This window comes from Telmatherina bonti, assembly GCF_933228915.1.
Source record: "Telmatherina bonti genome assembly, chromosome: 9".
In the NCBI taxonomy this organism is placed as follows: Eukaryota; Metazoa; Chordata; class Actinopteri; order Atheriniformes; family Telmatherinidae; genus Telmatherina; species Telmatherina bonti.
In genome coordinates, this window is record NC_136627.1 from 34,948,026 (window position 1) to 34,964,604 (window position 16,579).

The 16,579-nt window shown below is 40.1% G+C and overlaps 1 protein-coding gene across 1 annotated transcript; it reads right to left on the bottom strand.

Moving 5' to 3' along the window:
- Positions 1 to 882: 882 nt before the first annotated feature.
- LOC306760280 (uncharacterized protein) lies at positions 883 to 13,633 on the bottom strand (the record flags this gene model as incomplete). Its single annotated transcript, XM_079246080.1, has 18 exons — positions 883 to 1,064; positions 1,145 to 1,286; positions 1,409 to 1,596; positions 2,368 to 2,509; positions 2,666 to 2,842; positions 3,466 to 3,626; positions 4,214 to 4,363; positions 5,741 to 5,903; positions 6,978 to 7,217; positions 8,814 to 8,980; positions 9,068 to 9,209; positions 9,320 to 9,507; positions 9,638 to 9,779; positions 11,177 to 11,353; positions 11,816 to 11,976; positions 12,781 to 12,930; positions 13,180 to 13,342; positions 13,463 to 13,633. The coding sequence occupies 18 exons, from the start codon at positions 13,631 to 13,633 to the stop codon at positions 883 to 885; spliced, it is 3,006 nt and encodes a 1,001-aa protein (XP_079102206.1).
- Between the last annotated feature and the right edge of the window lie 2,946 nt (positions 13,634 to 16,579).

Here is a 16,579-nt window from a genome sequence, read left to right on the forward strand (position 1 = left end):
TGTTTTGCATTTATGATCGTTTGTTTGCATGCGAACCATAACTATGCTGCAATCATTTGCTGCAGCATCCTGGATGAAAATGTTGCATTGTGCAGTTCTCAGACTTAAGATGCTAATGGACAGTCACAGAAAAGTATGTAATACGTCTTTAAAAAGACCATTTCTATTCCAAGAAGTGTTAGTAATACGACCATTTTTTATATATTTTTATACAGTTGTGCTCATATGTCTTCATCCCCTTTCATTAAAGAAAAGGCTGAATTTACAACAGTCACTCAAATAACTGGAGACTTAAAAAAGGAACAAGAACTAAAAATGTGCAAAGATATAATTTAGTAATATAAGACACTGTTTTTTCCATTTAATTGAGTTGGAAACAAAAGAACAAACAAACTGGTCCTGGACAAATTAAAGCACTTTTCTGTTGAACAGTGGGACAAAATACCTGTCAACAGGTGCAGAAGTCTGACTGAGAGGAACAGAAAACACCTGACTGGAGCGGAAACATTAAAGGATTGTTCAACTAAATATTAGTTTATGAGTGAAGTAATATGTAATAAATTATCTTATTTGTTTGCTTTTTTTTAAAAAATATTTTGATTGAATTAGAATTAGAAAATAATGTAATGATTTTCATAAAATTTTTATTTATTATTACTTTAGTCAATTCCAGCTTATTTTACAGGCAGCTGTTTTTTGCTTTCTTTAATGAAAGGGTATGAATAAATATGAGCACAAGTGTACATATACATTTCATGGACATGCTTTCAGATAATAAAGGCAATAATAACTGATTAAAATATTCATAATAAACATGAGACTAGCAACTAGCTCAAACATGAGCAACAAAGATACATTTTATGATAAACTTTGCATCTTCTTTCACCGCGGCGTGGCAATGATGTCGTACCTACGCGGCACATTTGCGAAGCTGCTGTACTCTGCAGCGAGGTTGATACTGTCAGGTCCACCAGGACAGGAGAAGGTGAACCCCTGCAGGAGGGATACCATGAAGAGAAAAAGCTCCATACGAGCCAGAGACTCACCAACGCAGGATCTTTTCCCTGTGAGGAGACACAGTCAGAGAGAATAAGATAAAAAGTTTAAACCAAAGTCATCCTGTGTGAGAAAAAAGCTGGTTTACCTGCAGAAAATGGCAGGAATGCAGGATTTTTCTTGAAGTTTCCATTCTGATCAAGGAAATGCTGCGGGTTGAAGGACTCAGGAGTCGCCCATTGCTTCTCCTCTTTCAGCACAGAGTGCAAGAAAGGCAAAATCACAGTGTCCTGTTGAGACAAGACAGCCTCTTTCAACAGTGTTGTACAAGTCAAAGGTCAGTCTCAGACTCCTGGTGGAACAGGTTGGCTGATCAGTGCACAGAAGACGTCTCATCTCCAAGTCAATCTACCTTGGGGATTGTATAACCCCTGAAGGAGATGTCCTTCAGTGCACAGTGAGGGAGACTGAAGGGGACGATGTCCAGATAACGCTGCACTTCATGGATGACAGCATCTGTAAAAGGGAGGGACTTCCTGTCCTCCATCATGGGACATCGATCCCGTCCAATCACAGTGTCGATCTCCTGTTGCATTTTCTCTGGAGGAGGGAATGAGAAATCTTGAATTTTTAATTATTGGTAAGAAAACCAGAATAACAATGTTCCATGTATTATATTTAATTTCTATTGAAAGATTCCAGCTGTGTAGTTCCTCATTCTGCCTCATGCCTCATGTTCTGGTTACAATTCCAAACCAACGCCGTGTCGCTGATCAGAGCCAGACAGAGGAGGGAAACCAACTATTTCTCTGCCTTTGATTGACTTGTTATCATAAATTCCTCCTTCCCTGAGAAGGTACAGATTGAGAAGACAAAGACTATCGTTTACGAGCTTGTAAACCCAGACCTGAGAAATGATAAGCAATAAGCTTAATTAATAGTTTGGTTGCATGTTTGACCAAACTGATTGTCCACTAGAGCTCTTAGCTAGCTGAAGTGGTCATGTGATCATGGTCAACAGCTAAATCTGGTTTAAGTTTAAGTTATTATTATCTGATTATTACACAGCTGGATTTCTCCATCATACTCAGATGTCTTTGTGCATGTAAACCCACATATCTTATTTTTTATTTTGTGTTTTTGCATTTGAGCTTGAACAAAAACACAACAGGCATCTCTGAGTTTTCCTTTCCCATTAAAAAGAGAGAAAGCAACGTGACGGGAACACAAAAGAGAAAAGCTGTAGCATGCAGAACCTACGTAAAACACTCTTCTATAGATTGTTTTGCAGGTTCATTTATGCTCACATTAGCAGCTAACACCATGTTCAACAAACGAGTGGGGGGGGGGGGGGGGGGGGGGGGGGGCTACCCTGTATGTCCGGGTGTTTGATCAGCACACTGAGAGCATATCTGATGGTGGAGCTGGTGGTTTCTGTTCCAGCCAGGAACAGATTCATCACTGTGGACACCAAGTTCTCATAGTGGAACTCTGCTGCTGGATTATCCTTCTCCTGAAAGAAAAATCTGATTAAAGGACCCACAAATACTTTAAATAATTCCAACACGCTTTGAGTTGCTGGCAAAATCTGTCCAACAACCTGGCGACATCAGGCAACGGTGCTTTGAGACGAAACATATCAGTTGTGTCCCTTAAAAAACATTCTAACCCGGTCACTTCGGACGAGGAAGCAGTCTATAAAGTCTCTCGGGGAGCTGGGGTCCAGAGTCTCTTTGTGCTCTTGGATCTTCATCTTGACAAACTGTCTGACCTCCTTGATATGTGCAAAAACCGTGTGCTGGTAACCAGGAAGGTGCTCCATGAGCCAGGGGAAGATGTTGTACAGCTGCGGAAAATCAAAATATATCAAGCAACTCCGATTTTGTGTGTGGAAATGAATGATGTAATACTTAAATAATAACATTTGATTCACATTTTTAGTGTTTTCACAAACAAACAGAAAAAAGGAAATATCAGTGTGAAGAAAATTTACATTTATTATTTGTTCCTATGTCATGAGTAGATCAGGATTGACCATTCTATGCCCAGAGCTGATTAACAAATCAAACCGCCCATTTTTAATATTTAGAAATGTATATTATATTATATTATATTATATTATATTATATTATATTATATTATATTATATTATATTATATTATATTATATTATATTATATTATATTATATTATATTACTCCTTACTTTAAATGACCAAGATTCTAAGATGATGGGTGTGCAGCAATTTTTACACCCAATCCTGGCACCCTCATCTTACACCAATTACTTCATAATTGTAGAGTCTTGAAAAAATGACATTTAAAGTCATTTTTATTTGAACTTTTGCACATTTAACAAAGATTGCAAGGTTTTTCTGAAATGACATATGCAAGCCTTGACTATGTTATAAAAACAAACCAAAGTAAGTTAAACTAAACTAAACGAACCTGGATGAAAGCCTTCTACTTACCACCCCCCACGGGCTGCTGCCAAACATTACAAGTGTTGAGATGATCTTAAGAAGGTTCACAAACTGCTTGTCGTCATAACCGAAGCGCTGGCCAAACACCAAGCAGCAGATCACATTGGACACAGTGCGGCTCAACAGTATCGTGGGGTCGAACGCTTCACCTGGAAGGAAAAAACAAGAGACTCGGTTCAACTCTTTCTGAGGTGCTTTTTGCTTCATGTCAAAAAGCCTAAATGTCACAGCAGACTCCATGGCCGTCTCCTTTAAAGGAAACTAAAATGCCTTTATTTTAATGACACAGTCATAGTGACGTCTATCAGCCCACGTCTATCAGCTTCATCATGGAGTCTAAAACAAACTCATGTGAAATCCTGCAATCCTTCCCCTGCCTGTAGTCACTGTCAGGGTTATAGTTTCTCTGATCTTAACTTTCCTTCCTCCAAGGCCACAAGTCCCAGCAGCTTCGCTCCTCTCTGAGGCCGTAGCTGAGAATAAAGCCTGGAAACATCAGCTAAGCCTCCAAAAACCTCTGTATCACATGACCAACCAATCTTCCTCCGCTCCCGTCTCACAGCATACTCTCAGAAATGATTTTTTTCTTCACGTTTAAATGCATAAGTAATGACCTGATATAGTTGCAGGACTGAATCACAGGTGAGAAAAGAAAAAAGTGATCCCACCTGATGTATTATTCAAAAATATTACATTTGGTTTTGCATGAGTTCCTGTTCTTCTGCTGAAAACTCACCTTTAAATGAGCGTATCCGAGCCCTCAGGTGTTGACTCTCTTCTTGGATCCACTCCTCCATCCCTTTACGTCCCATCCCAAAGTCCCGCAGGGTGGTCAGGGTGAAGCGCCGCAGCTGCTGCCAGCGTTCCCCGTTGCTGATCCCGATACCTGCCAGGAGGAAAGTGAGGTGAGGTGCAGGAGATGCCATGCAAGAAGACGGAGATGGCAGATCTTTAAACATCTGGGTGAGAAAGTGTTTTACACAAAAAAGTAAAGTAGAAAGAGATTCTATCCACTCCAACTGGTCGCCCTCCCTGAACTGGGTTCTGCGCTATTATTTTCTAATGATATGTTCGGTCATAAAAACGTGAAACTGAAACTGTTTTGATCTTTTGCTGAGGAAATTCATACAGAGAAAGTGTGAAATTTACCAAATGAAATGAGGTTGTACCTCACATAAGAGACTGTACGATGGTGAAGCTGGAGGACACCTAAAAAGCAGACATGACTACAGCTTTGTGGCAGCAGCTTCATTCTTCCTATCCCAGTGATGCATAAACCCTTTTAATATTAGTTGTCAGAAGACAGCAAAGTCATGGTTTTATCCACTGGTACATGTGAAATAAAAGCAACACACACACTCAGTCACACATGTGCACCGTCTCACTGCATGCAGGCAGGTTAAGTAGTGTGTCGCTACATTCCTGTGTTTCTATCCATGCTTTTCTTAACCGCTTAGTCCGATTAAGGGTGGAGGGGAAGCTGGAGTGTGTCCCAGCAGTGATTGGGCGAGAGGCAGGGTGCATCTTGGACTGGTTGCCAGTCCATCAGAGGGATGCACAGAGAGACAAACACTGCTCACACTTACTCATAAGGACAATTCAACCAAGTAACCCAACATGCATGTCTTTGGACGGTGGGAGGAAGCTGGAGTACCCAGAGAGAACCCACGCAGACACGGGGAGAACATGCAAACTCCACACAGAAAGACGTTCAAACCGCCCCTCCAGCGGAGGCTCCAACCAGCGACCTTCTAGCTGTGAGGCAGTGCTAACGACTACACAGTTCCTGTGTTTACAACAATAAAAGCAGAATAAAAGAAGTCCTTCTTGACTAAAAGAATGGAAAGGTTTCTGTATGAAAAGAAAACTTTCCATCAAACACATTTTTGGTCACAGCACCTGCATACAGAACAGTTTGTTTTGTAAGGTCCCCCTTTTTTCCTTCTGATCTGTATTTGTGTGTCGTCACACAAATTTGTATCCTATGCCGTGCGAATAGTTTTTAGCCAAAGCTAATTCTCAACTCTTGTATTCTATTTTATTTCTGTACCTTTGCAGGGTAATTACCTTTACTGAACTGGTTTGTATGAACACAGTTATTATAATTTGGGCTACTATGAATTGCTGTAACTGGATCACAACAAACTGAGATGAACTGAATTCTGAATGTGATTTGAAGCCAGTGATGTCAGGTCATAATAAATTGTATTGAAACTGAGATTTGGAATAAATGCATACACAAACAAAAGGTATATCATATTACCATATCCCTTGGTAGCTTTTTTTATAAAAGCTACCGAGCCTCTGCCGGTGAAATCATCCGCCTGGTCCACCAAGGCCTCCTTCACCGCATCATATCCTACCAGGACGACCACCCGCTGCCAGCCCAGGTACAAGGTCATCACAGCTCCATGAGTTTTACTGAACTAAAAGTAAAAAGGACAAAAACAACTGTCTGAAACAATGACATCAACATTTTATTACACTGCCTGTCCAAAAATTAAACTCACTTCCTGGATTTAACTATTATTTCATGTCACTCAGAAAGATGTTTATTTCCCCCCCAAAGTGGATCTGTCCTAGGTGTTGCTACCTGAAAATGAATATTACACCTTATCCTTTTCTTCCTTCTTGGCTAGGTGTGCCATTTTACTTCATGAAGGGACCCTCTCCACCTCCTCAGAAACAAAAGCAAACATTATGTTGTCTCATGCAGCTCCAGATGGAGGATTGGATCCAAGTCTGACAGTTTATTTCTCACCTGGCTGTGAAAAAGTAAAAGAAATCTGGACGGAACAGAAAAAAACTAAGCAGACATTAATGCACTGTGATGCTTATAAAGTTGAGACTCGATGCAGTCTGTTGATTTTCCTGAACCAGCCTTGTGACTATTGATGTGTCAGTAAAGTGCCCTGAAATGACTTTGTTGTGAAATGGCACTATACAAATAAAGCTGAATTAAACTGAATTTAATTGATTTATGTTCTGTTTAAAATGTGAGATTTTATCTTCAATCCATCATATTTGCATGAAGTTCTAGATGTTATAATTTTAATATGAATTTATTTACTCTCTTTAGTAGTTTTGATCTTTTCTTTTGTCATTGATCCACTTGTCTTGGACTTGCCTCCTCCTCTTTCTATAATGTTGGGGGAAAAAAACTTAAATAGAAAATATTGACATTTAAAAACAAACAAAAAACTTAAAATGGTGTTGTAACACAAGCAAATCTGTGAAGATAATTTTGTCTTCCACCTCAGTAAACTCTCATCACCTGAGGGGGCACCGGTGGGGGGGGGGGCCCTACCGCAACTCCGCCCCTGGAATTCCGACGCTGATTAAATGGATTTTAAGGCAAAAGCATGATCAACACCACAGGCTGTCCACGTGAAGGTGCGTTTTTCCTCAGTGTATATGCGTAAATATAAGCACAGAAAAAGTATGCACTGATTTCCACAAGCTGTCAACCTGAAGCAGTTTACACCTTTGTAAAAACTGACCTTAAGGAAGCTGTTAAAAGGTTTTTTCTTGTCTATTTGCGGCAGGTTTCCTATGAGAGGAAATGCAAAGGGTCCTGGAGGCAAACGGGTCTTCTTTCTGTTTGTTCCAGTAAAGATCCAGAGCAGAGCAAAGATCAGCCCTGCTAAGATCCATGTAGAAACCTCCATAACGTCTCCACACTTTGCTTTGTTTTCTTCCTTCTGCAGCCACACAGGCTTCCACATGCAGCAGTTGTGTAACTGGGAGGAGGTCATGTGAGCAAGGAAACTTTCCTTTGACAGACTTAAAGGGGTTTGCATAAAGGGCTATTCCACCGCTTTTTCACACCTTCTGCAGTTTGCACTGAAAAGACTCAGACTGTTCACATCTGGACTGAAGCATTTTAAAGAGAAATGCTAAATAAAGGACAAAAAAATCACGTTTGTTTTCTTTTCTTTTCTAAACAGAATCGACCAAGTCACTTTACCAGTCTGATCCAGTTGACTTGAAAGAAAGAAGATAAAAGAGAAATTGCATTTTATTTTCAAAAATAGTTCAATAAATTAGCAAGAGTTTGGTAACAAATCTGTATTTTCAGTAGAATAAGTGATTCAAGACATTTTTAGTTTTAGTTTAGTATTTTTAATTTAGTTTATGTATTTTAAACAGGTGAAGTGTTTCAGGTTCAGAAAGTAGAAACGCCCTTCATGCACCTCCCTTTAAATCTGAATCAACACCATTAGGTACATTTGTTGGTAATTTCTTGTTTTCCTTCTTCTGTATTTACAGTCTCTCAGTCGCTGACTCTAATTACACCCGAACAGTATAACCAGTTAAGTTTGTGTTTATCAGGAAGGCAGCAGCAGAGCATTGGGTTGCAGGTGAGGCATGGGACCTCTCACACCAGGTGCACCCTCACCTGGTTATCTATAAAAAGCTGTTTAACCTGTTTACTTGCAGAATTTGACCAAAAAAAAAACCCCAATACATCCTGATCTGTTGTTCTCACTGCTGCAGCAGTGCTACAGTTCTGTCAAAACCTAAAATCAATTCAGAGTGTTAAGTTTAGTTATTTGGTAAGGTTGGATAATATTATCTTATAACAGATCAATAGCTCATAAACAGCATTGTTACTGTCAGCTGCAACAAATTCCCCTTTCCAAAAGCGCTCGGTTACTGTGAAATGTAAATAAAACCAGAATGCAAGGATTTGCAGTTCTCATGAATCTGTTATTTATTCCAGCAGAATAGAATTAACATATCAGATATTGAAACTGGTGCATTTTTATCATTTAATAGAAAATATGAGCTCATTTTGAATGGCAGCAACACATTCATAAAAATGTTGGTCAGGGGCAACAAAGTCTGCAAAAAGAAACTGGCACAGATTAAAAGCAGTCATAAGAGCATTTGATGGCTGATAAGGTTGGCTGAGCAACAGGTTAATAACAGGACTGGGTGTTAAAGGAGTATTTCAGAGCTTCCCAGTAGGAAAGAAGGACAGAGGTTCACCAGTTCAAGACAAACTCTTTCTAAAAATTGTGAAAAAATTTCAGTAAAATGCTTCTCAATGTAAAATTGTGACTTTGAATGTTTAATGTGTAAAACAACAGTGAAGGATTCAGACAATCAGGAGAAATCTCTGTGCACATGGGACGAGACTCGAGGTCAAAACTGGATGCTGTTGATCTTGTGACCTTCATGCAGCTTTAAAGCAGACATGATTCTCTACTGGAAATCCCTGCATGGACTCAGGAGGACCTCCAGACATCACTGTCTGTCAACACTTGTTACATGTTACATAAAAATCAACTTTACGGCGACATGTGCAGCTTTTCCTTTCATCGAGGCGTGGCAATGATGTCGTACCTACGTGGCACATTGGCAAAGCTGCTGTACTCTGGAATGAGGTTGATACTGTCGGGTCCATTACGACAGGAAAAGGTGAAATCCTGCAGCAGCGATACGATAAAGAGGAAAAGCTCCATGCGAGCCAGAGATTCGCCAACACAGGATCTTTTCCCTGTAAGGAGATACGGCCAGAAAGAATGAGAAATAAAGGTCAAAATGAAATCTTCCTGTGTAATTACTGATCATTTCTGAGTTTTACCTGCAGAAAATGGCAGGAATGCAGGATTTTTCTTGAAGTTTCCATTCTGATCAAGGAAATGCTGCGGGTTGAAGGACTCAGGAGTCGCCCATTGCTTCTCCTCTTTCAGCACAGAGTGCAAGAAAGGTATAATCACTGTGTCCTGTTGAGACAAGACAGCCTCTTTCAACAGTGTTGTACAAGTCAAAGGTCAGCCTCAGACTTCTAGTGGAACAGGTTGGCTGATCAGTGCACAGAAGGGAGTGACTCTACCTTGGGGATTGTATAACCCCTGAAGGAGACGTCATGCAGTGCAACATGGGGGACGCTGAAAGGCACGAGGTCCAGATAACGCTGCACCTCATGGATGACAGCATCTGTAAAAGGGAGGGACTTCCTGTCCTCCATGCTGGGACATCGATCCCGTCCAATCACAGTGTCGATCTCCTGTTGCATTTTCTCTGGAGGAGGGAAAGCAAAGCGTAAACACACTTATATGTTGTTAGTAAAGACAGTATAACTTGTAACCATAATTTTCTTTACAAATCAGAACAGTGTTTTGTAATGGGTGTGTTGTGGGGGGTTGGGTACCCTGTATGTCCGGGTGTTTGATCAGCACACTGAGAGCATATCTGATGGTGGAGCTGGTGGTTTCTGTTCCAGCCAGGAACAGATTCATCACTGTGGAGACCAGGTTCTTATAGTGGAACTCCGTTGTTGGATTATCCTTCTCCTGAAAGGAAAAAGTACGTTAGTATGCAGTAGTGGTTCAAATTATTCAAATACACTTGATTTGTATGCATTTGGGAAGGAGATGTCAGGGAATTCTGAACCATTTCATTTGGTTTGCTTTCACACTGCATTTTACCGCAGTGGACTAAAACCTGTTACGACATCTGATCACTAGAGGGTGATAGTCCCCGAAACCAGCGCTGACCAAACAAGTCTGGCTCATTGATTGGCTAGGTTAGAAAATAGCTAGTTCACCCCAAGTACATAATGGAGCAGCACTAAATTTATCCAGGGACATTAAGATGGATTCTGTAAGAATCTGTCCAGAATGAGTAGCAGTTGAACTATCTGACATGTTGCACTCAAACATGTCGCACATCACTTTGTGTCTTTGCTTTGCTGGAGCACTGTAGCATTGTTCCAGTGAACAGTTCTTTCACACTGTCAGAAACCTGCAGCTATGGGATGAGAATCCTGCCATATTCTGAAATGAAAAAGAAAAAAATGTTTTGAAACCTTGAAACTTGACTTTTGAAATGTTAAAATCTTCTGCAAATATCATTTTTCATGTGAGTTTTGAGAACAATCCCACTTTTTGTTTTGCAGAGTTTCAAACCTCAAATTCAGCTTCACATTTTCAGAGTTTCATCCACACTGTTGCAAGGTTGCAATCACCTGATTTTATCCATCGTTCTCTCACTGCTTTGGTTTGAAACGCTAAAACTCACCCTCTGAAAAAAAGGCTTCTGTGGGGAGGGTCACCTGCCTTTTCTCTGGTAAAGTATTAAGCCTGTTAAATGCTACATGAGAAGCGAAAAGTTTGTTGTTGCTCTAAAGGCGTAAATGTCTCAGATAGATGAAACAAGAGGAAAATGAGCTGGAGAAACAGTCAGGGGCGCAAAAACCCTGCATGGGTGCACCACCAACAGGTAGCTGAAGTGGCCCATAAGTCCAACCAATGGCTGGAGAGGGCTGGACTGAAGGATAGCACGGAGGTGCTATCATGGCAGTACAAAAACAAGCCTTTAGTTACCATGGCAACACAAGCCCAGATCTACCACACCAGGCAGAATCTTAGGTACACAGAAACAATCCAACACCTAACAGCAGGATGCACGGATAACGGCAGGAAATTATTGTATAAATCAAGTAGACGGCATATTACACTGAAGCATCTGTACACAATATTTACTGGAGAGCCCAGGGTCATAGTGGGAAACTGAGCTGATCAAGAATGAACAAAGATCCTGTGGGACCTCCAGATGGAGACCAATATAAAAAGCAACGGCACAACCAAATGGACATAATGGTTATGGATAAGCAGCCGAGGAAAAACTGCTCTGATCAATGGAGCCATCATGAGTGGAAATATCCAACAGCAGTGTCATTCTTTCCCACCTGATCACATCGGATGAGGAAACAGTCTATAAAGTCTCTCGGGGAGCTGGCGTCCAGAGTCTCTTTGTGCTCTTTGATCTTCATTTTGACAAACCGTCTGATCTTCTTGATACTGGCAAAAACGGTGTGTTGGTAACCAGGAAGATGATCCATGAGCCAGGGGAAGATGTTGTACATCTGCGGAAAATCCCTAGATTTAAAGCCGGTTACTAAAATTAGACAGATAGATAGATAGATAGATAGATAGATAGATAGATAGATAGATAGATAGATAGATAGATAGATAGATAGATAGATAGATAGATAAATAGATAGATAGATAGATAGATAGATAGATAGATAGATAGATAGATAGATAGATAGATAGATAGATAGATAGATAGATAGATAGATAAATAGATAGATAGATAGATAGATAGATAGATAGATAGATAGATAGATAGATAGAAATATAAGTTATTACTTTTTATACCCAATCTTGATACCCTCACCTGTTATAAATGACTTTATAATTGTCAAATCCTGTAGAAATGTGCTTTTGTATATTCTATTGTATTTTGTTCTATTTTTAGACAATTTCCCAATTTAAAGTGATTGAAAATGTTGAAAGCAATCAGATTGGGAAAACTTTCTGCTTACCACGCCCCACGGGCTGCTGCCGAACATTACAGTCACTGAGATGATGTTGAGAAGTTCGATGAATTGCTTGTCTTCGTAACTGAAGCGCTGGCCAAACACCAAGCAGCAGATGACGTTGGACACGGTGCGGCTCAACAAGATCGTAGGGTCGAACGGTTCTCCTGGAGGAGGAAAGCGAAACTCTTCATGTTCAGACCAGAGACAAAAAAACTGCTTAGAAAATGTGTTGAAGGTGTTTTCAGTCTACTGAATGTTTCTAAAGTGCAAAAAGAAATAAGTCGAGTTTTACGTTGGGTAAACTGATACTTCATAAGATCCTACAAAGATTTATTAAATTTATTTATTTAAATTTATATTTTTACTCCAGTAGTTGGCTCACCAGAGTCTGACTTATTCAATACTCTGACCAACATATTTCTAGTTTAAAATCTTTTCAGCTTTCATCTTTATGGTGAGGAAACAGTGAAAGAATCCCACCTGATGTGTGATCTAAACAGATCAGGTAAGACAAGTTATTTTACAGCACATTTCAGAGTGCTTTACATAGTCAATGAAACATCACAAAAAAGAAGAATAAACTAAAATTACAAACATAGAGAATGAAAAAAGAAGATAAAAACGGGATGAAAAACATGGTCAGGTTTAAAACTTCCAGCTGAAAAGAAACTGATGCAGATTCTTTTTTAAACTAAAAGCTGCTGAAATGCAGCTGAGGACAGGAGGGTCTTTACCCTGGATGTTCCAGCTGATCTGAGGCTTTCTGGGAGTTTGTTCCAGACATGTGGAACATAGAAGCCGAATGCAGCTTCTCCATGTCTGCTTCTCACTCTGAGAACTGATAAATGACCTGTTGGGTCTGTTAGCGTCGTATCGGGTCAACAGGTCACTCTCACCAGTCAGAGCTTAATGTGAAGACCTCTGTTCTGGTATGTTTAAGAAGTGCCTTCCTTCGGCTGAAAACTCACTTTTGTACGAGCGAATCTGAGCCCTCAGGTGTTGACTCTCTTCTTGGATCCACTCCTCCATCCCTTTACGTCCCATCCCAAAGTCCCGCAGGGTGGTCAGACTGAAGCGCCGCAGCTGTCGCCAGCGTTCCCCGTTACTGATTCCGATACCTGCCAGGAGGAAAGGTGAGCTCAATGGCATGCAGCTGTGCAAGAGAAGCCATGCAAGAAGACAGAGATGGCAGATTTGAATATATTTCTGACCCGGGTAGGTCTGAGACACAGAATGTTAGATGGTGAGAACAACTGCTGATCAGTCTACCAGGGATGTGGCGTTGTTTTATAGCCGAGTTACGGATGAATCAGGTGGAAACAAACACCAGTCTTGGCTTTGACAAAAACAAAAGTATCATTATTTACCATATCCTTTGGTAGCTTTCTGTAGAAAACCCACCGACCCTCTGCCGGTGAAATCATCTGCCTGATCCACCAAGGCTTCTTTCACTGTGTCGTATCCCACCAGGACGACCACCCGCTGCCAGCCCAGGTACAAGGTTATCACAGGTCCATGAGTCTTACTGAACTAAAGATGCAAAAGACAAAACAAAAGTAGTTGCACATTTTAAAATCATTACATGCAAACTGCTCTGATTTTCCCAACCTGTCATAACAAACCCTTAAAAAAGCAACAACACAGACTCACCTTGATGAAGCTCTGAAACGGTCTTTTCTTGTCTATTTGCGGCAGGTTTCCTATGAGGGGAAGGGCAAAGGGTCCCGGAGGCAAGCGGTACGTCTTTCTGTCTTTAACAGTAAACATCCACAGCAGGGCAACGATCAGCCCTGCTAAGATCACCGTAGTGGAGAACTCCATAATGCTCACTTTGTTTTCTCTGGCCAATATTTGTTCTGCAGTCACTCGCCGCTGCCTCTTATATCTGCGCAGTTGTGTTCTTACGGAAGTGTTTGGACATGTTTGTAGGATCAAAGGGTGACTTTCATTTTACAGCTTGTGATTCCTGACTTAAAGGGATATGTAACTAGACGAGGGCAGTAAATGTTTTACAAAGCACATGTGTGTTAATGACTCCATAACCCTTGTGCAGAAATTCACTCCAGTATTGACACAATACTTATTTTATATATATATATATATATATATATATATATATATATATATATATATATATATATATATATATATATATATATATATATATATATATATATATATATATATATATATATAATAAGTATTGTATTGACAAGTCTAAGTTGAGTTTATATATCAACAATAAGCCATTTGTTACATGTAATATTTGTATGAATCAGCAACAATGTGGGGATTTATCTACTGCTGAATAAATCTGATCAGATCCAGACATTATAAGTAGTTTTGGTTCTTGTTTTTGGTTTTTCTTTAGTAGAACATGGTTTACTGTGGTCATGGGTCAAAAACAGCAGCATTTTTTTCCGTATTCACCGTCTCCCAGGCACTGGCACTTTTACCTGAATAATAAAAACAGTTATATTTATATTTAACAGGGAGGTGGCAGGAGCACAGCACTGGGCCACAGGTGAGTTATGTGTACTTGCACACTGAATGCACCCTCACCTGATTATCTGTAAAAAGTTGTTTAACCCTTTTGCTTGCACAATGCTGACCATAAAACAAGAAATACCAGTCAGAAGTCATGCTGCCTACTACAGACATGTCACAATTCTGTCACGTTCTAACAATAAAATGATATTAAAAAACACTGAAATGTAAATAAAACCAGAATGCAAATATTTTCAAGTCTTTGTATTTTATTCCCAATATAACATCAACAACATACAAGATGAGGAAACTGAGACATTTTATCATTTCATGGAAAAAATGAGCTCATTTTGATTTTAATAGCAGCAATATATTTCTAAAAATGTTGATACAGGAGCAACAAAAACCTGGTGAACTAAAGCTAATATCAAAAACCACTTTTGACAACAAATACAGGTTAACTGGCAACAGGTCAGTAATGGTTATTACAAGAGCATTTCAGAGAGGCAGAGCCTCTCTGGATGTAAAGATGGACGAGCTTCACCAGTCTGGAAGTCTAAAAGTCATTGAACAATTTCAGATAAATATTCCCCGACATAAATATTAGAAACCTTTGAAGATCACACCATCTACAGTGTTTAATATCATCAACAGATACAGAGAATGAGAAGGAGTCTCTGTGTGCATGAATCATTGGTCAAAACTGGTGATCTTGTGGGCAAGACATGCTTTTCTACTTTAAATCACGGTGATTTCCACAAATGCAGGTTAAAACTCTATTATACAAAGAAGAAGCCATATGTGAAGAGAATCCAGAAACACGCCGTCTTCTCTGGACCAAAGCTCATTTAAAATGTTCTGAGTGGAAACCTGGATGAAGATGTGGAATAGTTTGTGGACAGCATGGACGGCGTGTCCTGCAGACTAAAGAGGAGAGGGAGCATCCAGCTGGTTATCAGCCTGCATCTCTGATGGGATGGGGTTGCATTAGTGCCGATGGCGTGGGCAGCTTCCACATCTGGGAAGCTCCATCAATGCTGAAACATCTGCTCCCATCCAGACAACGTCTCTTTCAGGGAAGACCTTGCAGGTTCCACCATGCTGGACCACATCCTGCATCATCACAGCAGCATGGTGGAACAGGAGAACTGGTCTGCTGCAGTCCAGTTTCACCAGTACAAAACATCTGGAGCATCATGGAAGCAGAAAACCAGCAACAAGGTCCAGTAGAGCAGCTGGAATCCTGCAGACCAGAACGGGACGAAATCCCTCTCCTTAAACTCCAGCAGCTGCTCTCCTCACTTCCCAGATGTTTACAGACAGATGTTAGAAGGACAGGAGACGCTAACGATGCTAACAATGCTAACGATGCTAAACATCATCCTGGAACGACTTTCTTTGCATGTTTCTGCCATCAGATTGACAATCAGCTCATATTTCAAATGAAATGATAAAATGTCTCAGTTTCAACATCTGATATGTTGTTTATATTCTATGAGAAATAAAATACAGGTCGATGAGATTTGCAAATTAATCCCTTCTGTTTCTGTTTACATGTCACACAGCATCACAACGTTTTTTAATCAGGGTTGTACAAAATACACACACACACCTCCAATTACTCTCAGACTGCTGTGAGACTCTTAATGATACTAATAACTTGAAATTTGGGGAATTGTCCAGTGATTTAATCTTACAAGCAGATTCTTTCGGTATTTTATTTAAAATAAATCTTCTTTTTGACGCTGAAGTCCTTTAGTTTCCATCTTGCCTGTTTTAAGACATTTAGTTCAATTGAGGCCTCAGGGATGGAATTTCAGCTTATAACAAATTTTAGGCTGTTTGGCTCCATTAATCCTGCTACAACACAAAAAAAGACCTGTTAATGTTTGCTTTATTTTCTGTTTATCAGCAATGAGACTGTCTTTTGGTGTTCTGCTAATCAGAGAAAATGTAACTTTATTCCAGTGCAACTAATCAGTAAGCAAACACGCACAGAGACATTCATGCTTTGCATAATTCATCCCTCTCTCGTGAAAATCTGCTGAGCCACTTCTCCTGTGCAAACTTTGCCTCGTCGTCTGCCCTGCAGGGAGATTAAACTGGAAGGAGAGAGCTGAACCGTCACTGTGCTAGCAGGATTTATTTACACGTCACCCTTGAACTGAATTCCAGCTACAAATATGTTGGGTAAGAGATCAACCTCCAGGATGACAGGAGAAATGAAGGAGGTAAATAAATAGGATGTGGATCACATCACTGATGTATAAAATTATCAGT